General features: G+C 36.1%; 3 protein-coding genes across 13 annotated transcripts; 2 read left to right on the forward strand and 1 right to left on the reverse strand.

Moving 5' to 3' along the window:
- Positions 1–1,337: 1,337 nt before the first annotated feature.
- On the forward strand, positions 1,338–1,814 carry LOC147925999 (uncharacterized). The gene has a single exon (XM_087492835.1). It carries the CDS (start codon positions 1,338–1,340, stop codon positions 1,812–1,814), a length of 477 nt encoding a protein of 158 aa, XP_087348961.1.
- A 3,484-nt stretch (positions 1,815–5,298) lies between these two features.
- On the forward strand, positions 5,299–8,040 carry LOC104752216 (biotin--protein ligase 1, chloroplastic). Of its 2 annotated transcripts, none has more exons than XM_087493057.1 (10): positions 5,299–5,685; positions 5,798–6,080; positions 6,162–6,223; positions 6,325–6,473; positions 6,552–6,672; positions 6,805–6,960; positions 7,130–7,175; positions 7,411–7,477; positions 7,637–7,713; positions 7,818–8,040. In XM_087493057.1, exons 2-10 carry the CDS (start codon positions 5,800–5,802, stop codon positions 7,855–7,857), a joined length of 999 nt encoding a protein of 332 aa, XP_087349183.1. In that variant the 5' UTR covers positions 5,299–5,685; positions 5,798–5,799; the 3' UTR covers positions 7,858–8,040. The 2 variants fall into 2 exon arrangements, with proteins under 2 accessions (XP_087349183.1, XP_087349184.1); XM_087493058.1 differs by having other exon boundaries at positions 5,321–5,685; positions 6,152–6,223.
- Positions 8,041–8,697: 657 nt separating this feature from the next.
- Positions 8,698–26,746, reverse strand: LOC104752215 (uncharacterized). 10 transcript variants are annotated; one of them, XR_015584395.1, is made up of 36 exons: positions 25,721–26,746; positions 24,735–24,879; positions 24,055–24,333; positions 23,755–23,922; positions 23,452–23,661; positions 22,451–22,545; positions 22,001–22,175; positions 21,376–21,797; positions 20,762–20,885; positions 20,333–20,428; positions 20,130–20,201; positions 19,600–19,737; positions 19,105–19,258; positions 18,626–18,972; positions 17,844–18,304; positions 17,422–17,745; positions 17,087–17,302; positions 16,011–16,101; positions 15,820–15,897; positions 15,445–15,735; positions 15,156–15,353; positions 14,489–14,977; positions 14,255–14,416; positions 13,771–14,103; positions 13,595–13,677; positions 13,380–13,484; positions 12,834–13,062; positions 12,248–12,613; positions 11,605–11,706; positions 10,856–11,341; positions 10,677–10,765; positions 10,142–10,224; positions 9,949–10,064; positions 9,612–9,697; positions 9,205–9,407; positions 8,698–9,058 (listed from the first exon to the last, which is right to left on the reverse strand). XR_015584395.1 is itself a non-coding variant. In XM_087491320.1 (36 exons), the coding sequence occupies exons 1-35, from the start codon at positions 26,578–26,580 to the stop codon at positions 9,242–9,244; spliced, it is 7,497 nt and encodes a 2,498-aa protein (XP_087347446.1). In that variant the 5' UTR covers positions 26,581–26,746; the 3' UTR covers positions 8,698–9,058; positions 9,205–9,241. The 10 variants fall into 10 exon arrangements, 8 of the variants coding, with proteins under 8 accessions (XP_087347446.1, XP_087347450.1, XP_087347447.1 ...); XR_015584396.1 differs by having other exon boundaries at positions 10,856–11,344; XM_087491320.1 differs by having other exon boundaries at positions 10,856–10,999.
- Between the last annotated feature and the right edge of the window lie 548 nt (positions 26,747–27,294).

The raw sequence follows: 27,294 nt of genomic DNA on the forward strand, positions 1-27,294 counted from the left end.
TACATGACAAAAAGCTTGAGAAGGAAAAAAGAAAAACACAAAACTGTTGCATTTGTGGGGAAGACGCGTATACGCGGAGAAATGTTGACGGACATTGTCAGGATCTCTTCATAATGTTATAGATTCTCTCTTTCATGATATATATATATATATATAGTATTTATTTATGGTAAAGTCGTAACATATTTTAGAGACACGCAACTGAGAATTGAAAATAGTAAATGCATCAGACATAAGTCATCATAGTCGTCGAAATGAAAATCATAATAACTACTAACTAGTAACTACAATGCAAAAAAAAATTTTAATTGGTAATATAAACTAACACAAAATTATTTGATGAAAGATATACAGTAAAACCTCTATAAATTAATACTCTATAAATTAATAAACATTATAAATTAATAAATTTTACTGGTCCCAAGTCGGACCAGTGTAAAAATTAACAATATTTGATAAGATAATAAAATAATAATTTTTTCGAAATCTCCTTATAAAATATGATCCCAATAATATCATAAATTAATAATTATGTAAATTTATATATATATATATATATATATATACTGATATAATAGTGTATGTTTCTCCTAAAGCTCAATTCTATAGAACAATTGTAATGTTGTATTTTCAACCTATAATGATATCTCTAAAATATTTTATAACATGTCATACAAATAATTAAATTTAAAGTTTTAATTTTTAGATATGCATCATTTACAATTTGATAATTTGACAGATTATTAAAATAGGAGAATTGATATTATTATTCATAGATTTGAATTTATGTGTCTCATGTGTATAAGTCAATTTGTCTATAATATTTGTAATTTATTGTAAATAGTGCTTTCTAAATATTACAAGTTCAATTCCTAAACCATAAAATTTATAACATCCGAAAGTTTAATCTTATTTTGCTATAGTTGTTCCAATTCATAATTTTTAAAAAAATAAACAATTAAAAATATATCTATAAATTAATAATTATTAATTTACACTATAAAATAATAATTATTAATTTATAGATAAATTAATATCACTATAAATTAATAAAATGTCTTAGTCCCAACATTATTAATTTATAGAAGTTTTACTGTAGTTACGTAAATACTTAAATTTCTTTTAACAAAAAAAAAATCTTTTAACAACAATAACAATAAGTAGATATTCTATGGTATATTTGGAAGGCTCGGAATGATAAACTATTTAGTAACTTGGACTCCAACCCGGTAGCAATCCTACGGTTAGCAGAGGAGGAATCCAGGCTGTGGTCTTCAGCCCAGGAAGACCTATCCGGATCCTTTTCTACTGATGTCACTCGGCCTCTACCCAGATCTATGACTCAGACTTGTAATGTGGCTCACGGTTATGAATCTAGTTACCGATGCTTTGTAGATGGATCTTGGAAGACGACTGATCAGTTTATGGGCAGAGGATGGTATTGCATTTCTCCTAACGGAGAATCTCCCACCATGGGTGCATCTAATTCTCGTCGTAGCTTGTCACCGCTCCACGCAGAGGTAGAGGCCCTTACCTGGGCAATGAGGTGTATGATTGGTGCTGATAACGAGAAAGTCGTCTTTCTCACAGACTGTTCTGATTTGGTGAAGATGGTGTATTCGCCTTTCGAGTGGTCTGCTTTCAAAACATATCTGGACGCTATTGATGAAGATAAGGGTGAATTCCTTTCATTCTCTCTCGTTCAGGTACCAAGATCACAAAATGGTAAAGCGGACAAACTGGCGCGTCGTGCTAGAGTGGAGTCGCTTCTAATCACCTTTGTGAATAACTTCCCGTCTAATTGGCTCGTTTGAGTCAATCTTGTAATCTGTTGGCAAAAAAAAAAAACAATAAGTAGATAGTAAAAGAAATACTATAAAGTAGTGGATTTAAAATAGTATAAAAATTAAAGATTTTTATTTGTATACTATTTTTAATATATGAATTTTAAAAGGTTATAATGAAAACAGTAGGAGATTAAAAAAAAACAATAGGAGATAAAATCTCATACCCAATACAAAAATATACATTTTAAGCATTATAACGTATGACCAACTTTAAAAGCTCGGAATTTAACAATAGTCATGAGTCTTGACATTGAAGCCATCAAACTTTTATTTTTTTTGGTCGAGTGGAGAGAAAATTCAAGTGTCATAGCTTTTTGTTTTGTTTTGCTAGTGCGTTGATAATGGCTTTGTCTACACAACTTTCTTATTCAAACGAAAAACAAAATCAAGAATAGATTTGTTTCTCTTGTTTTGAGACTAATCCTCGCCTGGAACTGTAAAATCAGATTCAGATGGATCAATAAATTCAATTTCCCTGATATATAGATATATGTCTTACTAATTTCTTGACTTTTTTTTTTCCATAACTATCTTGTTTTATAGACTTTGTGTTTTGTGTTTTTTTTCCTGATTTTGTTTTGTGTGTGTGTGTGTGTTGGTTGTGATGTTAGAATCGTTATTGATCGTCGAAAAAAATCGTTTCGTTATTGTTATTGGAAAAGCTGACTCTTTAGCCCGTAATACTAAAACAAGGTTGAAATAACAATGTTTTTATAACCTTTGGTTTCTTCAACTTGGCTAACCAAATCTATCAATTAATAGAGAAATACCTAGGCTGATAAGGAGAAAAACAAAAAAAAAATAAAAAAGATCCTTGTTTTTCTTGTTTTGAGTCTAATCTACGTCTTGGTCGTTAAGTCAGAGGAATCAATAATTCAATTTCTCCTTCTATAGATAATATGTCGAACTAGTTTCATGACCTTTTATTCTTTCTGTTAACCATCTTATTTATAGAATTTAGTTGCAAGTTGTTTCCTTTGGGAATTTGTTATTGTGTTGGATGTGATGTTGGTGTTCTGTATAATGCGCCAACTCGAAACTAAACAAAGTTGAGATAACTTTGTTTTTATAATCTTTGGTTTCTTCGGTTTGGCTAGCCGAATCTATCAAATAATCTAATACCAAGGCTAATTAAAAATCTAATACAAGGCTGATTAAGAAAATGAGAAAAATATGATCCTAATTTTTGTTAATTTCGTTAACATACCATGTGTATTTTTTTTGTAAATGAAACTATCCCTGACGGCTGACGCATTACGCATTACGCCATCATTCTCCTCGCTTGCACTTTACATTATTTTTTTTCCTATAAACTTTTGTGAACTTTAAAGAAAGGATTTGTCGTTTTTGGTGTAACAATCACTTTCCTTAACTTGTGTATTTGAGACTTTTGCAGAACCATGCACCGACATAAGTCCAGTTTCACTGTTCTCGATGGTTGAGAGAATCCAACGGTATACAAACAAAAGATAGCTCGATAATCCACGGTTACTGTTTCATGTTTTATTTGGTAATGCGTTCCTAAACGCTCTTCCACGTCATAGTGCTTTTGATGGACCCTATAATCTCCACACGTGTGATTTCAGGTGTCAGCATGTGCACTATACTCATTTTTGATCGTCTTCCTAGCAAATTGACATTCTTCTAACTGAGAGAGTCAAGGGCGCAGTTCTTATAACACAACAAGCTAAGCCGCTTCCAGTTCCAGTGATTTTTGTACTATTACTCTATCAATTACGAATGACAACAAAAAAAATCAAAAAGAAAAGATCGTCTATTTCTTATTTTGAAATTTGATATCTGAAATTTTTCGTTTAGAAAAATACACATATTAATTAAAGTGTGCGACTTAATACCCAAAATTAAATGTTTATTTTTATATTTACAATCTCAAAACAAGAATATTCTTTTTATTCTCCCTTTATCATCTCCATTAATTATTAATTTTTAAATTACATGGCTTAGATTAAATTTTTTTTGAAGAAAAATAAGTTTTTGTTTTTTCAATATAATTTTTTAAAAAAAAGAAGAATTACAATTTTTTTTAACCCACTACAAGAATTTTAAAAAACGAAAGACCCAGTATATATTATTATTTCGAAAAATATAGACAAATATGAATGTGTATACACATTTTTCGCTTTTATTTGATTTTTTAATTCTTAGAATCATTAGTACATAAGCAGTTCACAATATAATATCAGTAAATTATTTATGGGAAGTGATATTTTTATTTGTGGAAACATTAAATCAAAAAATATCTTTTAGCCGATTTAGTGAAGAATTCAGCACAGATTCGACTAAAAATCATCTAGATGCTCATTCTCTAACCCAAAATGATATGATATGTCCTCAAATGTTAGCATTAACACTATAAGTTAACATATTTCTGTTAATATTGACATATGTCAGTGTTGTGATTACGTAAGTTACTAAATTTGAAAATCAATATTTATATAATAAAATTATATTAATAATATTTTGAACAACGAATAAAAAAGTTTGTATATAGTATAGACTAACAACTCGCTATTTGAAAAAGGTGAATTAACTATTATGGAAATTATGAAAAAATCTTACTCTAAGTATTATTTCAGAGTTACAGCTACGAAAATGGAGAAATGTTAGGAGGATGATAGAAAATTATAATATCTAGTGCTAACGTACACAATAAAAAAAAATTTGGATGTTCCAACAATATCCTATTAATAACTAGGGACGGTGACTTCACTCGCCTGTTCAAATACTAGCAATATGTGGAGCTAAGGCGCATTTAGCTAGACCTGCATTGTGCAATCATACACTTATTAGAGAAGTATATAGGTGTTATGAGTTTGAGGATATCTTAAACACACCCTAAACTAAAATTGAGAGTAAAGGTATTTTGAAGAATTTATATAATTTATTTGGTATTTAATTAATAACAAAATCAAGTTTAAAAGTTTTTTTTTTAAAAAAGATATGATTGTACAAAATATCTTTTGTGGAATATTTATCTTTGCACAAAAGATTAAATGGGTCATTTATTAAAATGTCTAGTTGTATTAGAGAAGAGAAAGAGAAAATTACTATTTTACAAATATATTTTATAAAGTGTTTAGTTTACAAATTATATTATGAAAAAATGTTTACTTTTCTAATTAAGTCCTGAGGAAAAATTAAACCCCAAATACAAATAGAATTAATTAATTAGTTTTCCTCTAGGCTCTAGACACAATATTGAATATACAAACATCTCCTTTGTAATTTAAAGTAACTCCGTTACTCGTAATCGTTTTCTTGTTTGTATGGTTTTTTATCATCTTAACAACATCACATGATATTATATGCGCGGATTATATTTAAAAAGTTTCAAACAAACGTAATGTGAAGTAATTGGGCCAACATCCTTTTATACCACTGTTTTTGCATATGTGCTGATTTCATATTTGGGCTTAGAGACTAAATCATTAAGGCCCATAACTAACAATCTCCTCGATTCATTTTCTTCGATGACAAAACAGAACACAAATCCGACGACGGCAACTCCGGCCACCTCCACGTTTTCCGGAGACTTCTCGGGCAGCCTCCGCTTCTGAATCCGTTACCTACGAATCCTCTAGTGGCCTCGATTTACCCGACACGAAACCAGAATCGCCGTTGCTTCTCCCTATCTTGGTTTAATATGGCAAGATGATTGATTTGGTTAATGGAAGGAGTTGGTTCAACAACCTTATCTAAGTAATTTTCATCTATTTGGATTGTTTTAGTCTTGCATTTTGTACGGTGGCGTACCTCTTGCGTTTCACTTCTCTTAAGACTCTTCTGCGTCCTCTATCTTTCTCCGTCGCTGCCTCAGGTCCGATCCCCTGATTTTATGGATACTGATTTATATGCTTTTTATTTTATTTATTAATAAAGAGTATTGCTTTAGAAGAAACTCTCTTGGGTTTTTGTTTGATTTTATTTAGCAATGGAGAGTCATCATGCTTCTTGTAGCTTGGTTCTATGTGGCAAGTCCTCTGTGGAAACTGAGATAGCAAAGCGTCTCAAGAACAACAACAACTCGCTTAAACTCCCAGACAATACCAAAGTTTCACTCTTTTTAGAATCCGAGGCTAAGCATGTGGTCAAAGATGATGATGGTGATTCCTTCGATCTCTCACTCTTTATGAACTCCATTCTAACTCATCAGTTTGGGAGGTTTCTCATTTGGTCTCCCCGCTTGTCGTCCACTCACGATGTTGTTTCTCAGTAAGTGGCTCTGTTTAGTTTCCTCCCTTGTAAGGTTATTTACCTTTCCTGTATTAAAATCTGCGTTTTAGTTTCTTTCAGTAACTTCTCTGAGCTTCCAGTTGGTTCAGTTTGTGTCACTGATGCCCAGTTTAAAGGTCGAGGTAAGAGTTTTTTGGATTATTAGATAGTATTTTAGTAAGCAAGTAGAATTTAGATATGAAAACTTGAAACTATGTGTGGCAACTAACTGATGAATATGCAGGCAGAACTAAGAATGTATGGGAATCTCCAAAGGGTTGTCTTATGTATTCTTTTACTCTAGAAATGGAAGATGGTCGTGTCGTGCCTTTGGTACAGTATGTGGTATCTCTTGCTGTAACCGAAGCAGTGAATCATGTCTGTGACAAGAAAGTATGTTCTCGCAAATGTTGTGTTCTTGATCCATTGCATCAGATATTATTAGCTAATTTGAAGTTCATTAATATACAGGGTTTTCCGTACATTGATGTTAAAATTAAGTGGCCGAATGATCTCTACTTGAATGGCCTTAAGGTTGGAGGCATTTTGTGTACCTCGACTTATAGATCAAAGAAGTTTCATGTCAGTGTCGGTAATAAGCATTACTCTTTTTGAAGTTTACTTTGACTACTATAACAGAGTCGAAGCGTGCAGCTCGTAGTCTTGTTGCTTTGATTTGTTCTCCACTTGTAGATTAAAAGAAAGTGACTGATCCTTCTCGCAGGTGTGGGATTGAATGTGGACAACGAGCAACCAACCACATGCTTAAATGCTGCACTAAAAGACATGTCTCCTGCGTCAAACTTGCTCAAAAGAGAAGAAATCCTTGGAGCTTTTTTTCATCAATTTGAAAAATTCTTTGATCTATTCATGGACCAAGGTAATGTTAAACCTTTGATCTCAGAGAGACTGCTTAAAGATTCAGTTAGCTGCTTGCTTCTTTACGAGCATCTTTGTCACTTTTGAAGTATCCTCCATAAAGTTATTTAGATGAGATGGGCGTCAGAGAAATAATTATATTTATCACATAATCAGTCTCCATTTTACAGGTTTTAAATCTCTCGAGGAGCTTTACTACAGAACATGGTTACACAGGTGACTTTCGATTGCATTTTTATGTCTGCTTTTCATTGAAGGGTTTCTGTTGTCTGAACCTGAAGGTCCTGAACTGATTATGATTGTATTCGTATCTCATTTTTGTCACTATCTGAGTTGAAAGGCTAATAATAAACTTGGTAAATTAGCATGTATTTTGGAAATGCTTTTCAACTGGGGGCTATACACTGTAACCATGTTTACTTGGCTGAAACACTCTACCGTGTATGTGCAGTGAGCAAAGAGTGATTGTTGAAGAAAAAGCACAGGACCAAGTTGTTCAAAATGTTGTTACTATCCAGGTAGGATTCTCTTTTCTGCGTTGGTTATATACAAGGCAAGTCCGATCGCATCATCTGGGGAATACAGTCACAATAACAATTTAGTGCCAAAATTTGGGGAATTCAGTCATTGTAATATGGTGCTTCGATCCTCTTTGCATCACTTTCTAAAATTTTCAGGGATTGACGTCTTCGGGATATTTGCTGGCTATTGGAGATGACAATCAAATGTATGAGCTTCACCCTGATGGCAATAGGTAAAATTTATTTATGCAGTTGTACATAGCTAATGTGGATTGTACGGATAACAACATCACGTTACATGTTAAAGCTAATGTGGATTGTATATTTTCAATTACAGTTTTGACTTTTTCAAAGGTCTGGTTCGAAGAAAAATATAATCCAATGGTGGTTTTGTTGCTGCATCTTCTGGTGGAAGTAAATGTGTTGTGTTTTAGTTCCATAGACACAAGTTTCAAATGTGTTGTGTTTTAGTTCCTTTATTCACCCTTATATATCCAAATAATCTATCTTTATTCTCTATTAATAATAAATTAATAACTAGCAGTATATTTCTTTTTTTATCGCTGGTGTTTATGTTTTGATAGGCATATATAAATGTATCACAAACATGAGCCCAAGTAATAATTTACTCCAAGACCAAGAGTTTGGTCCAACCTGGTTTATCTTTCAGACAAGTCAATGCAACTTTTGGGTAAAAGATGACAGAATTCAGATAATGATGGGACCTGTTTCTTCAGAAAATACTGTTTTGTCTATTTAGTAATGCCAAGAGTTTGGTCGAATCTCATCGAATTTCAGACAGTCAATGCAACATTTTGGGTATAAAAATGAGATTATGTGTGGACTGGTTTCTTCAGAAGAGACTTTTTGTCAATTTTTACACAATGGTCAGTTTTTTTGTTAATTTGTGAGGAGAAATTTAGACACTAAAACCAGCACCTCTAGAGGTGAGTTTTAATCCAACTCAACTCTTTTTTCCTCTATAAATAGAGAAAAATATAACAATCTCTTAGAGAATAGAGGTAAGTTTGAACATTATTTGCTCTCACTTCTATTGTGCATCTACATGTTTTCTTTGAAATGAAATGATCAGACTTTCCCTGTAAGAAAGTTTAGTTTCTTTTTTAAGACATTGAAATTTAACAGAAAATAGCTAATTTGTTTGATAGAGTATACAATAGAATAAAAAAAATATAGAGGACTACGTACTTATGATATGGCAACGAAAAAAATAGATTGAGGATTTCTCAATCTTACCGAGGAACACCTCTATAATATAACAATTACACTCTTTCTTTGTTGTATCCTCGTACTGAGTTGTTCTATATAATTTTCCCATATAATTATTTAACAACACAGGATTAATTTCGAAACCCCAACACTGAAAAAAAGCCGCATAAAAATCAGCCTCATATATTCAGATTCAATATAGTATATAAGCCAACCATTGATGAACCCAGAAATTTTTTACAAGTAGACATTTGCATGCTCACTATTTTGTGTCAACTCACAAAACCCATAATAATCTCATACGTGAGAGCCTAACCCATTTTCCACCCGGGTCTTCTTTTAAAAAATCTGCTCCCAAAGTTTAAAGCAAAAACCTCATCATCAGGCACGTTTCTTTTTTTTTTTTGGCAAGAAAAACTACCGCAGAACAAAAATATGAAGCAAGACTAATCGCTAATCTGCCCCAAAAAAAAGAAAAAAAAAGAGATGTTTACCTTAAGTTGGCTTCGATGTCACGGAGATTACAGGGCTTTACATGTATTTAGCTAGCCAATGCTTGCACATATCAAGTACAGTATGCGAATTAGCATGTAGGGCTTGATGAGCTACATATTGAACATCAGCCACGCTTCCGCTTTTAGACGCAATCTGGAATGCGCTTTTCAGGCGGCCACATACCACACAAGCCAGCACCTTTCTGCACTCGTTTACAATCACACATGTATCAGCCTAACGATCCCGCATACTTGTACTATGCGATTCAATTTATTACATACATGAGCACATCTCTGTAACAGTGAATTCATGAATAAAGGAACCAAAATTCAAGGAGTGATACTCTTTTTCATGGGGTGGAACATAGTGTAAAGATCTAACCAATTATAACAGCAAAATATATTACCGATGGCTGCTTGTTAACATGTCAATGAGACGGTCAGGGCGCTCTTTGTGCTTGTTGGCATATACGTTGATGGCAGCACCCAGGACCTGCAGCATTTCACAGAATATAAGGCTTAACGAACAAGCTTTCCCTATATCTGAAGAATTGCCTAATCGGAATGAAAGTATAGAAAGGTACATCCAGATACCCATATTTACCACCGGCTTTAAACAGATTGATGAGTAAAAATTTAGCTTGAAAACATATTCTTTTGGCCAATAAATAAGTTTTTGTGAAACTCCCGAAAAGAGTTTTATATTGGACTTTAATAGTCTTGAACACCTGCAATGTTCAGTACCTGATCCCAGTCATCTTCTTGGATTGTTCCCTTAATGTTTTTGAAAAGTTCCGTCAACTGACTGCCTTTCTTCCTTTCGGCTAGTGACGCAGCAACACCAGCATATATATCCACAGCTGCTTAGAATTAAGGGAAAAGTCAGATACAACGTACAACAACAATACACAGATACAAACATAAAACAAATAGGCACCTGAGAGGTTGAATTCATATATAACTTGATAAGCCAAGTCGAAATTTTTCTCAACAAGAGTCTCCACTATTTCACATCTTCGCCTGAAAGTATAAGCCAAGGAAAGACATCAGCTGAAGGTTTTTCCTTCAAACTTTCACCAAAGAAAATATGACTATTAAGCTTGGTCTTTCAGTTTCATTTGGAGTAGCACAATCTTTAAGGATAGGGAAAAGAAACAGGTGTTGAATTATCTGGACATGGAAAAAATATCCCTATCTATCATTTGATAGGCATTATGGCTATGTGAAGAGAAAGCTAGAAACGAGAAACACTAGGTGAGTCTCTCTTTGGGTGTCAAAGAAAAGTGAAGTGAAATTATGAAGGCAGTGTGGAAAGGAATACAAAGTCAGTGCAGCACTGTTACTAGCCCTCTGTCTTTCTCCTTTACCAATATATTCTTTAAACTTATGTAAGGGTATAAGAAATTTGCTAAATGATAATGGGGGAACTAAGTTGTATAAATAAATGATGCAGGAAATTTTTGAGGACAAACCTGGATGTCTCTGGATCATTTGGATTTCCAAATAAGGAATGCTTCCATGGTGCTCCTTCAGAGTCACTGAATGACTTCACCACATCAATCTATAGGAATAAAAAACCCACAAGGTGAAGCTATAAATCTATAAATCCCTACTTCAACAAAAGGATGACATAAACGGGTTCTAGAGTTACCTGCATTTTCACCCGTGAGGATAACTTAACAAGAGTTTCTTCACTCAGCTTCTCTGAGGCACTTTTTCCTCTAATACCCTTTGTAACAAGTTTTTTCGAGTCTGAACCTCTATGACGCACTGTCAAGGCTTCTTCAAAGTGTGCCTGTACCCAGAGGATAGTTAGAGACCGATATTCCAAACACACAAAAAGATAAACAAGCAACATAGACGTTATCATAGTTTTGTGCAACACTGGTATCCTTATGATTGCAGGGCTGTTCTTTGTTTAGGCCCCAAGGCAAGATATAATTCATACAAGTAGTAACTAGTAAGTATCTAAGAATAGATGATGTCCTGTAAGCAACAAAAACCTGTCTCAATGTCCCATGCAACTTAGAGAAGTGCTCTTGGTCAAATAATTGCATAATATTTAGCAAACAGAAAGATGAAAAAGAGAGAGAGAGAGAGAGAAAAAAAAGCGTCCTGGTCCAAATTTGTGTGCCACCTACTGCCACAAACACATAGTCATCAGAGTGATGCCTAATTGTTTCAATCAACTCTAGACCACTTTATAATGATAAAATTTTTACATTCCACACAAAAAATGCATTTAAAAACCCTGCAAATCAGCAAGACACATACTTTGGATTCACTTAGCTGATACGTGTTTTAAGATGGGTGTTGCATGTAAAGGCATTGCGGGAAATACAATTCAGAGTAGACACAGAGATGGAATGGGTAGTGAGGAAAGAGTTACGGACTCTATACCTTTGCATGCTCAAGATGCCTTACAGCACCCTCCTGAGTTGTAGAATTCATAAAAAGCTGAATACAGCAATACCCAGAGGTGACATAGTCCTTCTTGAGTACCTGAACAATAAAAAAGAAAAGTTAAGTCAATTAGCATTACGTTTCACAAGTATTCCTGAAAAAAGTTAGGCTCCCAGGATGTAGCATAGAGTTTTATGAGCCACTTGCCAGTCTTTCCAGAAAAGAAAAGAATAGGTCATGATCAACAACACATGATCACATATACGTTTTTTGTTGCATCAGAGTAAAAACTTATACCAATACCATAAATGCACAGCCTTAGTCATAAAATTAAACTATAGGATCTGCACTTATAAGGACGCACTAAAAACTCAGCTTTGAATCAGGGTTTATGGTTCATATTGAGGAGAGGTGTAAATCCAAGATAATAAGACTAGCTGAAGAATCATAAGATGCACAGTTTTGTACTCTTACATTTGCAGCGATTATCTGTCTACATTGCTATATAACTGTGCAGAAGAACCTATGTGCATGCAAGATCGTAGTTACTATTTAGTATAACAAACAGTGAAAAATTCTACGTGAAACAACCCAACAATAAGTTGTACCCAAAGAACCATGACATCAAAGATGTTCTTACCAAAAACTTGTATAGGTAATTGAAATGCCGGTTGATCTCAAAGAAAGCACATATACGTGTAAGAGCTCCAACTATGTACTGATTTATGACTTGATCTTGATGCTTTACAGATTCAAGTCTTTCTGTAATTACTTCCTCCAGGGATGAGATAGCTCCATAGCCGACACAAAACTCGCACAAACTTTCAATGGTCCCATATTCAGTTGCCAATGGATCTGTTCGTTGAGGTGATGAAGATGAGCTTACTGCGCCCACAGATGAAGTTTGCAAAGGAGGCGGAAGAGCACTTAGCGGAAAGAATAACATGCATGCATCTTTAGAGTGACCATGGCGGAACATAAAACCAAGCAAGTTTTGGCGAGCATGCTGCGGAATCAGAAGAAACAAATTCAATGAACCAAAATAAAAAGTAAAATGTAACCAGTTCATATGTTTGCAAATAATGCTAATGTCATATAAACTCAGAAACCACTCCTAAAAATCGGTTGCACAGGAAGATATGTTCAAGAAAGGTAGTTATATTGTGAGCAATTCCAGGAGAGAAAACTTGCAAATTCCAGAATGCCCAAGAATATTATTGCCTTACTTCCTGCAAGTAGTTGGTGCACTCAGAATATCGTGTACTATCCAAGTTGCTTCGGGGCGCATCTTCAAAGTCTGAACCGGGTACAGAACTGTTTTTTTCTGATTCCAGAGATCTTCTCGACCTCTCTGAACGAGGGAAAGTTGATGGCATATGTAGAACATTCAGGTATGAGTCTGCTGATAACGAATCGTCCAAAATTGTTGGCGCGCTTTTCGCCAAATGGTCATACCTGATATGTGTCAACATTCCCAAGAATAAGAACAGGAGGTGGATTAGCAAAGCCTTTTACTTTTTCCCCTTCGACTTACATATTAATCATGACTGTGTTCTCCATTGTCAGAAATTTTATAATTCTTTACACCTTAGCTAATTAAGCCACTTTTATGTACTTACGACACATTTAGTTCACCATGTGTTCAACTGAAGTTTACATTGATCAATGACTTTCTCGTCCCGTGACTGGATTACCAAGACATTTTCACAAGAAATAACTCTCGACTACGCCCCATACTAGGCTAACAGTTTTAGTTAAACAGAGACACTTACATGGAACGGACAGTTGACACATCCACAGGCGGACCTCCTTCTATTGTATTTATTATCTCCTGAATAACATCAGGAATGTCTTCCCCCTTCAATTGAAAGGCTTGCCTATAGAGCACAAAACAAAAACTATATAACAGCACGCAACCTGAGGATGAAATATGCAAAAAGAAGTTTACAGTTCGTGTGTTTGCTGCAGCTTTTAAACTATAGCGTACTTGAATTTAACTCGAGCTTGAGCATAGCGCTCCATCCGTAACAGAGCAAGACCCCATGCTTTCCACACAGGGAAAACATCAATCTGAAATCAATCAAGTACACAAGCAGAAGTTATTGAGAATTTGTGATGAAGTGGCCTTACCATGGGGTAGAGAATCAAGCTATAAAACTTTACCTTGCATTTCTTGCACATATACACCGCCATACTATATCGTTCATCAGATATTAATCTGTCTCGTAGACATTCGGATGACAATTGATCAGCAATGTCATCAAGAGAAGCAGCAATACCAGACCCTAAGAGGCTCTGCAGCAACTCTGCGCGCCCCAACCAGATTTCTGCAAGTGAGAGAACTTCGGATGGTTCATCCATTGACTGACTGCCAACACTGGAGCTGCCAGCATCAGAAGATATATCATCAACATCTCTACTTCTTTCACCATTGTTATTTGTCGGGTCAGTGGCACCTAGAAGCTTTCTCAGTAAAGATTTTGCATAAGACAAACCCTGCACAATCAGGCAAAGAAATAGTTGCCTTAGTCATTCACATCAGGTAATCGAGTTATAGGACATAAGAGATCGACCATGTATTTCCCTGATATAAAAGTCATCCTCCAAATATGATTTGGGAAGATGATTTAAATAAAATATGTCATACCTGCACAAATGCCTCCGTCGCATGGTATGCTCGGCCAATTGTTTCAACAGACGCACCCTCTGACAACTGCTTGGAGCTCAATACGTTCTTCATTTGACTGATGCATAGGTCCATAGAACTTCTTGCCGATACTAGCTCATCTGAACAAAGTGAGAGCAGAGCCTAGAAGAAGAGCAGTGTCAAAAAGTACGTAGCTTAGAGTTATGCCACAAGTGTAAATAAGAATAGCAATACCTTGAAGAGGATAATATCTGGGGTGCTTTCATATTTGTGAGATGCGCGAACAGCTTCATCTTTGTTTGTGTCGCCACTTAGCATCCATTCTTCAGCAATAGAAACAGAGGGTAGCCTATCTTGCCCATCTGCCAAATAAGATGATCCCTGGTCCTCTTGAATACCTGTCATCGCCTCCCATGCAGCTCTCTCAGAAGCCCCCAGTCCGGAATTCTTTCTTTTACGATAAACATCCTTTGACGTTGTCCTGTTTTCTGCATTACGTGGAGCCCATGAAAATGCCCTTCGAGCCTCTCTCTGAAAATTGCTTAAGCTATTAGTGAAGGATGCTTTTGCTGTTGGCCCTGCTCTTGGCTTTTGTCTTAGCCTTGATGCAGACACAGTTATTCGAGGTTCTCTTGGTGGTGGGCTAATTGTAACAGACATAGCTTTTGCTGCATAGGCCATGATAACATCGTTATCCCTTAATGTTGGGAACTCTTTGAGTATCTGAAAGGAAACATAAAAGTAAGTCTCAGAAACTTAGAGAGCAAACAGAGTAAGGAAATATAGAGAAAATCACTTCTTCAAAAGATATAAAGACATGGACAAGAGTTATAGAAGAGCCTTTCACAAAAATAGGGATGATATTCACGGAAAAATTCAAAAGAAGATTGTCTCTAGGTACCAGTGAGGCATATTGTAATTGTTTTCTCATCAGCAGAGCTTCAAATATTAAATTGGGATGCTCATGAAGCGAAGAGCATCTCTGCTGCCAAGGAAGTGGCAGTGCTGCTAACACTTTCAGACCTAAAGCCCAAGAATTAAGCCGAGCGACTTCCAAATTCGACAGATTGCTATCTTTCCGCTTCAGGAAGAAATGGACCTATAGAGAAGATGAAACAAACATTTTTCAAAACCTAAAAGAAATCCATGACCTCGTAGCACCATGAAAATAAAGCAGAGAAAGTTGTTACCAGGAGCTGTTTTGAACGAAGGTCAGATAATAATTGCATTGCACCCATAACCACTGGTAGAGCATCAGCCGAGTCTTGAAGTGAAGATAGAAATCGAGATGCCTCTGCAGGACCACCACCATTGAGTGGATCAGTGGTTAGAAGCTTTACAAGCTGTCGTCCTTGTAATTCTCTTCTAAGATCTATTGATAATCCTGCACTCTCAGCCACTTCCAATGCAGCGGAAACAGCTCCTTTCCCAGCCAATCTTAGAGCCAAGCCTTCAGGGTCTTCTTTACATTCGGCTTCTACCTGTTTCCCTTTCAGACTTTTAGAGTGACACATCGAGTATACGAAGAGCCAAACATGATCTCAAACAAAAGGAAGAAACATAACCTCTTGCCAGCTGTTATGGCGATCATCTGCAGAAAGTATGTGGCTGTACTTCTGCAGAGCTTTTCTCCTATGCAACACCTAGATGCACAAAGAAGAAACTGAAATTAGATCTCGATTGATTGATTACAGGGTGATTGAGCAACTAAAGTTACATGCAGGAATCTAGAACTGAAAGCAAAACTCCCTTATACCTCAACACTAATTGGATCACTTTCTAAGAGATGACAACTACACATTGTAAGAACGTTTAAGGCTGCCTCAAGCTCCCACATATGCATATACCTGATCCAAGACATATCAGAGCTTCAAAACAGATCCATGACAGAACAAAACTGCGTGAAGCTGCTTGAAATAAGACAGCAATATAAAAATGTTTCCTGAATCACTAACATTAGCGTAAAGCCTACATTATACATGTGTTAAGACAGTATCTCAAAACTAATATTTGGAGGACCTAAGTGTAGAAACAGAAAGCATGAATGTTTTGGCATGAAGCATTTAGAAAGATCTACCAATGAATCATAGGTATGAAGTCAAATACACTGAACAAAAAAATGTAAGGCAGTAAGCAAAAGAAACATGGGATAACATGATTCATAAAACCCTTGAGGCGTCTATAACTTATAAATAAAAGCAATGTGAAATCTGCAAGACATTGGTTTTCATACATAAGATAACAACAAAGTCAAGACAATCAGTGTAGCAAATCGCTCTATCTTCTAGCACAGCCATCTTATTCTGACCCTAGATCTCATATTAAATCACACCATCTCCCTTCTCTCTACGTCATTGCCTCAAACATAATGATTTAAGAAAAAGTGATACCATCAAAGTTGATTTGCTCATTACCTAGCTGTTCATATCAGGAGACATAAAGGAATTGATTCTTATGTTTCCGAAACTGACTATAGATGCTAATCTTATTTATCAATTATCACCTAGTGATGGGTCAGGTGAAAATACTGCACTGCGGGTTCGAAAGAGTTAAGGAAAATCCAATCAAAAAGAGATTTACCATCACTAAATCATTCTAGGTAAAAGAAAAAAAGTCCATACTAATGGGACATAAATTGGGAGAATTTTCACCTACTATAAATTTTCGAGGACACATCTAAACATTTGCTGAGTCGGCTTGGTCAAATTCATTTCCGGAGAACCAAAGCAAAATGCTTAAGCAAACTTTGGCTCAAGTAGCATGGATATATATATATATATGATACTGCACTTCATGGTTGTTACTTATTAAAGATATTATAAGTTTACTTACTTAAGAGCCAGTGTCGCTGCCAGCTGTTTGTCCTTTAGCCGCAGGCAGTACTGCCAACTGTTGTTCTGACCTCCATATCCCTCAGATCGTCCTAATGTTGAAGGATTTTCTTCTCTACTTTTGATTAGGAGCTGAAGTAACCAATCAGAAGCCCCATTCCGTAAGAAGCGGTCCGAAAGTGCTAAAGCATCCATTAGTTTGCCTTCATCAATTAATCTAGCATAAAATTAAACAAAACGAAGACTATTAATCTCAAAACAACCAAATATAATAAAGATGATCCAGAAAGTATTAAAAAATCAATCTGATAGATTTTTCACAAGCTAACGACATACCTATTTACAGCTTTCTCATACGGTACTTCATTCTCCCAATCAAAAAAAAGGAAAACTGTAGGATCAGTTCTACTCATTCCAGTATCAAAGGATCCACCATCTCGAACACTGTCGTCTGTCAATGCTGGTTGAATGTTCTTTTTAGAAAAAAATTCTTCTGTATCCGACTCCGAGTCACTGTCATGTTCAAGAAGTCTCTTGATCCCAGTTCTTTCATCAGGTTTAATCCGTGAGTCATCAGGTTTTTGTTTAGGTGTCACAACAAATTCCGAAACTCGATGAAGATTAGTCTGCATTTGTATCCATCGGTTTAAAGTGGGAAACCTGTGAAGAAAAAGTAAAATATCATAGAATATGATGGAACATAGGAACTGAGTTATTTCAAATTGAAAGGAGAAGAGAACACTTTGGCTTGACAGTACCTCTCAGACTGATCAAGAGAGAATTCATAGAACAATCTTTCTGCATCAGGAGAACTTGGAAACTCATCGTTCAAAGAGCTAGATATGACAGAATCACTGCCATTGTACAATATGCTCCCACCAAATACACAAGCTAAAACTGCTCGTACTGGGGATATTTTTACCAAATGCCTGATGATATCCAACTGAAGAGGATACAGAGGGACACCAGGTGTTGCTGAGGAACGAATATAGCAGTTGGGTTTGGCCTCTATTGAAGGAGAGAGCACTTTACCCTCTGACTGAGAACATGGAGTGGTTGGAATGACGGGAATACAAGCCCACCCATGACCAGCACGTGGAGGATAAACTGGGGGAACACAAGCTGATATCACTTCATGAACAAAATCAGCAGACATGACCTCAGCAACTTTCGCAGCTGCATCGGTGCTACTTCGATCAAACACCAGACGCGTCAATAGCTGCAACATGCACCAACAGTAAGAGGTTAGTTATAGATCTGTATAACGTTGTCGCACAGCAATTCATGTTAAGTAATTACCACAGAGGCCAATCCTATCAACCATAATATCAAAATCTTTAAAGGCCACTCATCCTGCTCGCTAGTTTATATTGTTTATGAAATATAAATTGCTACAGTTCACAGAATAGAGCAAAGCAAAACCAGGTAGTATTTCTCCAATAAAAGCAGAATAAGAGGATCACACAAGCAGTAATGCCGAGAGCGATTATTTAAATGAAAAATATCCTGAGAACATAAGAATAAAAACAAAAACACTTACGTCTTTAGGCCATTCATAAACAAGAGAGAAAAAGTTGAAATCATGGGTTGTATCAGTTCCGTCTACTATGTCACCAATAGCAGCAGTATAGAGTATAAACTGAGATAGATAAGTAGAGGTTTTGTTGCTTAATGGGCCAAATGACTTTTTTTCCTTGTCTTCTGTTTCATAGGAAACAGGATTTCCATCCACGACTCTATTTGCTGAACCAGGACTTTGCTTAGTATATTTTAGCCCAAGACCAAGAACTCCATCCTTCTCAATGGCCATGTCCGATCCGTCCCCTTTAAATACGTTAACTTCTGGTTTTTCATCAGCGAGTGCTCTCGCTAGGTTATGAAGCTTACCTGTTGTTTGTTGGAAAAATAGTTATAACTACATGAAAGGTCTAATATACATAATACGCAGAGAGGAGGTAAGTCAATTGCATACTGTAGCAAGAACATATAGAGAGTGTAGAGAAAGACAAAATAAAATACCACTCAGGAACTGTCTCTTGCCCATATGAGCATCCTCAATCATTTGATGTAGCATTGCAAGAGCACGATCTTTTTGTCCCTGTCTATGGGATTCCGTACAAGATGAAATTATGGTATCCCCACTAAAACTGGCCTGAAGAATTTGAGGGTTATCCTGAAGCATGACAGATCAGGAGACTAGTAAGAAAGGGAAACGGGAATAAGAAAAGAAAAGAGAAGGATCCTAACATGTTGTTGTGCACCTTAGAAAGAGCATGGTAAAAAACAAAAGATCACTCACATACTGCTTCCTAAAGTAAAGTCATGTATCTCTTAAGCAGTCAAGCAACTTATAGAAAATCATCATAGATAAAACTGTTACCATTTGTACTAGGCAATAATATCTCATATGATCTCCACATATCGATCATTATAAAATTCAACAAAAACATATATATATATATATATATATATATATATATATTAAACTAAATGAAAGTTGTGCCTTTGACTGACCTGTTCAAGGAATTCCTGCAGACGCTTTAAGATCCTTCGCAATACAGAGATTATTGCAACTTCGTGGACCTGATCCCAGTAAGTAAACCCCACCTTCGGAGATCCTCCAGGGTAAATTTCTGATAACAAAACTTGAGACTGCGGACAAAAATAAAAACTACTTAGGAACAACAGTATGTATACTTTCTTGACCATTAACATTTTAATGTAATACAAACATTAACCGTACACTGTTTGGATATCATGCAAACAGTGCCTCAACTTTATCTGAAATTATTACCCCAAAGCTTGCTAGCGTTAGCGTAGTACAAAAAGCAATACAACAATGTAGAAGAATGTATGGTTAACCAGACTCCCAAAATGCACTTCACCAAAATAATATTTGCGGAGTGCAAATAAATAGAAGATTACAAAAGGATATATAGAAACTGGGGACAAAGACCTAGTAAAAAATAAGTAGCAAAAAGCAACTAAAATATTACCATATATAGACCAAGTTAAAATATAAGGAAATCAAGAACACTGCTTGCCTTATCCAAAAGTTGTTTGGAAATTGTTGGAGACTTGGCAGAAGAAGCAGCCGCATCTATGCATAGTAGAATCTGGCATCAGAAAACGGGAACTTAAAACTTGCTTAGAGGTAGGCAAGGCAATTGATTGCAGGATAATCCCATCAGAATTTGCTAAAGCAATTGTATGGTTAGAGAAAATAATTATAACTACATGGACTTACCACAGCTAATGGACTCAATTGGGAACCTAAAGAATGAAAATCTAAATCCTGCACGGCAGATGCTCCTTCAGCAGTACGAGACATCACATCTTCTACCTGAGAATATTAAGAAATCAAGATATAGGTAGATACTATGTATTCAATGTTATCCACCACATGCCTAATCCTTTGAAATAGAATCGCATAGAATTTAGACACAACAATAAATAAAAGTTCAATGACGTCAGGGTCAGGCAACATCTTATGAACAATCTACAAACTGCATCCGTAACGACATATAGCAAGGAACGAGAGCAGTACATATATACAATCCTCAAGGCAGGAAAAAGGGGTCTCATATCAGAATAGTCTAATCCCAGTATTCAAGATGTAGAAACATATAAGGTGGACATATATGCAAGCATTGTGATGTAATATTACGAAAGATACCAGTGTTCCTTTGAAGGCATTATCAACCCATTCAGCTAATTCGAGAGTGGCTTTGTCCTCTGCTGATAACGCAAACCGATGAACTGCCTGTTCTCCAATGTCATACTTAGCTCTTTGCATACAGCTGCAGAATAAAAGTTAATTTCGTAAAGAAGTGGCACGAGGGAGCAAAGTATTACTCGAGACAATTCAATTTTGGGAACTCTAGCAGAGACAAATCGGGAACAACCTATAAAGCTTAATCCATAAACTATTTCATCAGCACAGCTAGAACTCCTGCTCTTTAGCAGATAGCAGCTCAGCTTCAAATTAAAAAGGTAAATTCACCACAGACCTCCAGTGAAAATCAAAGTTCAAACTTCTAAGTTTTCAAGCCCCTCATCATACAGGTTACACATACACACATAAATACCCACTGACTCTAGATAAAATACTTCAAACAACTTGATAATCATATCAACGTTTCCGTACAAACAGAGATCATTCTTCGTTTTCATCTTCAATTTGGTTCCCTTCCATTTTAGACGTGAAAATGGAAAAAATAGTGAGATGGATAACAGTTTTTCCCTGATAACTAATAAAGGAACCAATCATTAAAAGATAAATCTACTCACAGGTTAAGCAACTTTGCAGGGGCCGCCCTGAGAACACTCAAAACCTCCTTTAAGCTCCACTGGCGTTCAGAAAGTGGCAGAAGATGCTGCATAACAGATAACCGCCATTCACAATCTTCAATGAAACGCGTAGCCATAGATACTCTCCATTCTAAAGCCCGTCTTCCATCAGCACTGTGAGTACCATCCAGCTGACACTCTTGTTCAATCAGATGTGATGGAAGATTGCGGCGTAAAACATCGAGAAGCTGTTCTGTGAAAGATATAACAATTTCCTTTTCCCCTTCTGTAGCAAGATCGCCAAGATCCAAATTAGGCATATTACCTTTCTCAGAAACACTCTCCGACGAGACACATTGCGTAGAACTGAGACGGATATCATCAATATGTAAGAGTGAAATAACTATGTTCACCATCATAATCTGCAAACAGAAGAGATCGCATGTTAAAAACATGTAAAGTGTAACGTGTTGAAAAAATCAAAGAAATTACATGCGTGAAGATGAAGTATGAAGCATATCTATTTTCATAGGAAATAGTATTCAATTCTAATTTATTTACAATATGGTTTTCTCACAAAATTGACGGCAGAAGCCCAGCTTCTTGTAAATTAGTCAATGTATACCTTGCGCGGAACATTTTTAATGGCCTCCAGATGGTTAGTGAGGTCTTTTAAATGGTAAAATACGATTCGACGACTAGCATCCGTCTCATTTTTCATGGCCTCCTCCATTGCACCTAGTGCCAAAACAATAGCCTCCAAAGCATAACGCATATTCATCAGTTCAATATCTTCTATCCTACAATATATGAAGACATCAAAAGTGAAACTACTGACTACAAACGACTCACCCCAGATTAATAAAATTGGAAGAGCATTTCAGAATGCACAATCTACAAAACACGCATTGAAATTAACAACAAACAAAACAAGTTTGCTAATGCAATTATTATTGTTCAAAGGTCAGGTGCTAAAATCAAGACACGGATACATCTATCCAAGAAAAGAAAAAAAGACAGAAATGATTGAAGTATTTGTATACAACATAGCTGTATAAACTTTTATTGAACTGACCTCTTCCAGGCTTCTGCAGTTGAAGCAATAGGTTGCATGCTAATCAGTGAAATAGCTTCTTGGAATTTTATACCAGGAGCAACGTCAAACAATACCTACATAATTGTATGTCATTAATACTTGTCCGATTAAGAGCACAAAGAAAACGTGCAGATGATCAACCCATTGATAATAGTTCTGCTATAATTCAACCTAACAGAGTTGGAGACAATTTCACATGACCAGAGCAAGACAAAACACATGCCACTACAGCAGTGCAAGATATACCAGCACCTAGTTGATAAAGTTTGACATAACTTGGCAAACAAAAAAATGAAAGAATGAACAGAGAGGTGGAAGGAGAGAGCAAAGAGGCAAATATTTAACTTTCCTATAAAGATAATCTACAAGAACTTAGACATTGTACATCTTCTCTTGATACGTTATTGGTGATTTGACATACTAAGTGCCAATGTCAATGTCCTTCCCAGGAGTAAGGTTCGTTTTTCAAAATACAGTACTAAAAGTCAATGGGGCAGAGTGAAAAGTGATATATTTATTCAGGAAAAAAAGTGTATATTCTTTAATTTCTCCAAGAGCCCACATCAAAAAAAAAAAGGTAGTAGTATATTATTAGGAGCTATAAATTCATTTATTTTGATCCAAGGAAGCCTGTTAACTATCCAGCTCCTTGCTTGGTAACAATATTAAATACTCTAGCGAAATAGATATCTTAAACTCTCATACTAAATTGTATATTTATCCAAAATGGACTTAAAATGCCAATGTGATCCTGATAAACCATAGCAACATATGATGTAATCGTGTTATCTATATCTCTTCTTATTTAATTTCATGTATTCCCTAAGAGACACCAATTCTACTGTGCGAATCTAGCCAGCATGATATGATATGTAATGAAATTTTCCACTAACAGTGCAAAAATTAATTATAGCTTAGAGGCGTCTATTCGGACAGCCAAAAATAGTGTCTGTAGAAAGGATGGTTCAAGAGAGACCTACCCGAAGTGGACTTTGCGCTGAAAGCCTCTCCAACACTAGATTTTCAACAAAAGGATCCACCTCACCATCATCATGCTCAGATGACGCATTACCATGCATCAAGAAAGATGCCTTTGGCGTCCATGATTTACCAGAATTGACACAAGCAGCGAAAGATGCAAGATCCAACTGATAGCATAATGTATCACAGAGATGTTCCACACAAGATTTCTGCGCAGATCATTGGATCTTGTTAGACTTTCGCTGTCACCATCTAAAAACAATAGATACAAATAACAGAGTACGCAAAAGAGAAAAAGTTACTTCATATGTTTGGTTTCCATAAAGAGAAGATTCTTCTAACCGAATTGTTTGAGAGTTACTAGTCCAAAGTAGCCGCATCAATTTTCTACGGGCTGCAGTTTTGCCTGGCAACAGATCCCAACCCATGGAAGCTACTAATGGGCGAAGTCGGGGAAACAAAGTAAGAACCTGTAACATATCAGCAGAAGAGACTTTCAGATCCCAATAGAAAAAGGGAAGTCTGAATGGGGCAGCAGCCAATCAATGATACTGCAGTAAGATAATGAGTACGAACATATGTAACTATTTTATACCACCTACATCATCAGCTTCCTGAAGCTTTTCTTTCTTTACAGAAGACAAAGCAGCACACATCACACACTCTAACACATGTGAACCAGAAAGACGAGCATAATGATACATATCTCTGAGACAAGAATTAATTGCCCTGCTCATAGGGGAACATTTTTCCTCTACATTTCTCTCAGCTTTCAAGTCCACAAGATATCGCCGGAAACACTCAAGAGGGAGTGGAATTTGTTCATTGTCGAGAGATAAATGTAGCTGGCTATCTGGCAGGAGCATATCATCTTGAATACTCTGCCGAGGGAAACATTGTAAGTACATAACAGCTTATAGTACATGATAACTTAATCAGAGCCACAGATATACATATTCCAATAGGCACATATAAGCAAACCCTTAAGCTCAAACCGACCACTGAACTAAAATACCCACAGTGTACATATTCACAAAGTATATAGAAGAACAATGCCAACTGGATATACTTAAAATTCCAGCATGATCAAGATAAATATCAGTCCTAAGTTCACAGTCACAACGAATGTTAACTATAGTACATATTATCAGGATCTGTAACGCAATTTTTTTGTGTGTTCAGTTCAGCAATCTGTACTAAAATATAGTTGTTTCTTACATGTGAAACCTCTTTTTAAATGAGAATGATCCCCTAAATCAGCTTTTATGAAAATTATAACAACCTGGATCATCTGAACAAGATCTCCACAATTCGATGAAAGAGCTTCTTTATAAATAAACAGCAAGTTCTGGCGCACCATCTGCCAAGGGTCACCATATTCATCTTTTTTCTCCATAACCCTTGAAAGGAGAGCTTTTAGAACAGCACTGTCACAAAGGAAGAATACAGAACGATTGAAGTAAGTTCTCTATTCTTAAATATGCAAAAAGTAAATTCCCAGGAACAGGAAGGCAAATGCAAGGAAAGGAATGGAATCTGCAAGGCCATGGATTCCTTCATCCGCTATAAAGGTTCCCTTTTTAGTATCACATGAACATTTTCCACTTTTTATGATTTCCTATTGAAATAAATGAAAACTAAATAGCAATGTTTAAAAAGCTTCTTTCTTTTTTTTGTGAACCCTGAGGCTAGACCTCAACTCCGACCCCAAGTCAAGGTTCTCAAGTTCTTCAAAGCAGAAAAGGCCAAATCCACTCAAACAGTGGATTACAAAACCAATTTTTATGGATGTCTTATAATAAAACACTATCCATGAAATTATTCAATAAAAAGGAATGTGCTTCATCATACTTACTTACACAAGAATTAGCATAGAAATGAATCAATGCTGGGAAGTATCATACATAAGACAGCTACACTTATCACAACTCTGAAAACTATTCTAATAGATCTTAATCCGAATCTTAGTCTAATTTCATAGCACAATTCCAACCAAATAACCAAGTAGCCTCCACCTGGAAAGAAAACCCAAAACGGGCATAGTAATTCTGCCAACACGTGTACTCCAACATTCAGAGTTTAGAAAGCTGATTTTCTAAACACTTCCTAACCAAGAAACGGTAAAATGAATGCCAAGGGAACAATCAGGACGAGGAAACAGTGGAATAATCCAAAACCCTCAGAATTATGTAAGCAATAAATAACAAATGGCACAGTTATAATTTAAAAACCTCATGTATTTGCGGACTGTATAAATCAAGCACATACTGATAATTCTCTTTCTCTACTCCATAATCAAGGTGAAGATAACGAATGCGATCAGCTGCCCCACGCTCCTCCCCTTCATCTAACTTTGTTTTCATAGCATCCAACTGTGCTAACTGAACATTTCTCTGTATCAAAGCAAACACATTGATGTTATCCAGCTCCGGAGAACCAATGCATGTGGTGGCCTCATTTATCTCCCTTCCCTGTTCATCTCCCTGAACTTCCTCCACCAAACAAGTATCATAACCCTGGCAACCCATAAGTTGCCTCTGTATATTACAACATAAAGCATCGAAAACATCAGAGTAATCCAATACAATACTCCTCAAAGACACAACTGCATCTTCCTCAATCTTATTACTTCCTTCACTAGTACTACTAGTTGTATCAACATCAAATTTCAACCTCTCAACACCCAACTCCAAAACACCTTGCAAAACCCTTAAACAATCTCCCAATCCACCATTTACATCCCTCTTGTCTTCCTCACTCTCCAACTCGACTCTCTGATCTTCCTTAATCCTCTCTGAAACCCTATCGATCAAGACCTGGACCATCAACAAGAAATCCGCGCGCAAACTAAGAGTCTCGGAATCAAACCCCCAAGGCGAAGTAGGATTATCGAATCTCAGAAGCTCAATCGTGGAGAGGAAGGAGAGAAGAGACGGGGAAGGGCAAGAGCGTGCCCAGAGGACATTCTCGAATCTACCGGCGTTAGAGACGATGGTTTGGAGAATCGTGAGTGCGAGGTCAGGGTTACGAACCCTGAGAGCGAGTAGCGTAGCCTTTAACGGCTCGAATTGAGCCAGATGAAGGTGGTTCGCCGCGAGACGAGAGAGAATCTCCGTTTCCTTATCCATGGCCGCCACGAATCCGATCACTGATGAAATCTAATACATACCGATCAATCTCCGTGGAATCTCACCGCGTTCAGATGTTTTTATTTTGGTCTGGAATCGTCAACTTTAGCTAAGAAGCGTGCGTGGCCTAGTCGAGCAAACCATTACTACGGCTGGTACAGCCAGCAAAGCTATTAAACCGATTGATTACATTAAATCGTTTAGATCCTGACTTGTTTAACCAATGATTTTTATTTTATTTTTGTTAACGGTTTTCATTAATATAACACTGTCATAGTGATGGTATATTTTAAATATTTACTATATATACTCTACCATTTTAGATCGGTAAATAGAGAATTATGGCAACAATTTGTACTATTGATGTTAATTGGGGGTAGTTCTACATTAGTTTAGTTGTCGTAGCTGTAAACAATTAAGGGTTGAGTTAACTAGAAATTCAAATAGTAATAAAATATTGTTAAGAAATCGAAAAACCAAAATTTTGGTGTAAAATGTTCTGCAATTGTTGCTGATGTTGTTTTACGGTAAACTGTTGGTTTCCCAAATTAGAATGCAAATTAATTTGAAATATAGTATGTTCTGATATGAATAACAGATACAAATTCCATGCTTGTGGTATGGTCCTTATGGATCACAGAGCCATTAAAGAAACCAAATACTTACTTCATACCAAACTCACAGCTCGGTTCAATACTTTAATCACTCGAGTCA

The sequence above is a fragment of the Camelina sativa genome, chromosome 16 (assembly GCF_030686135.1).
Source record: "Camelina sativa cultivar CO46 ecotype springtype chromosome 16, ASM3068613v1".
Classification (NCBI taxonomy): Eukaryota; Viridiplantae; Streptophyta; class Magnoliopsida; order Brassicales; family Brassicaceae; genus Camelina; species Camelina sativa.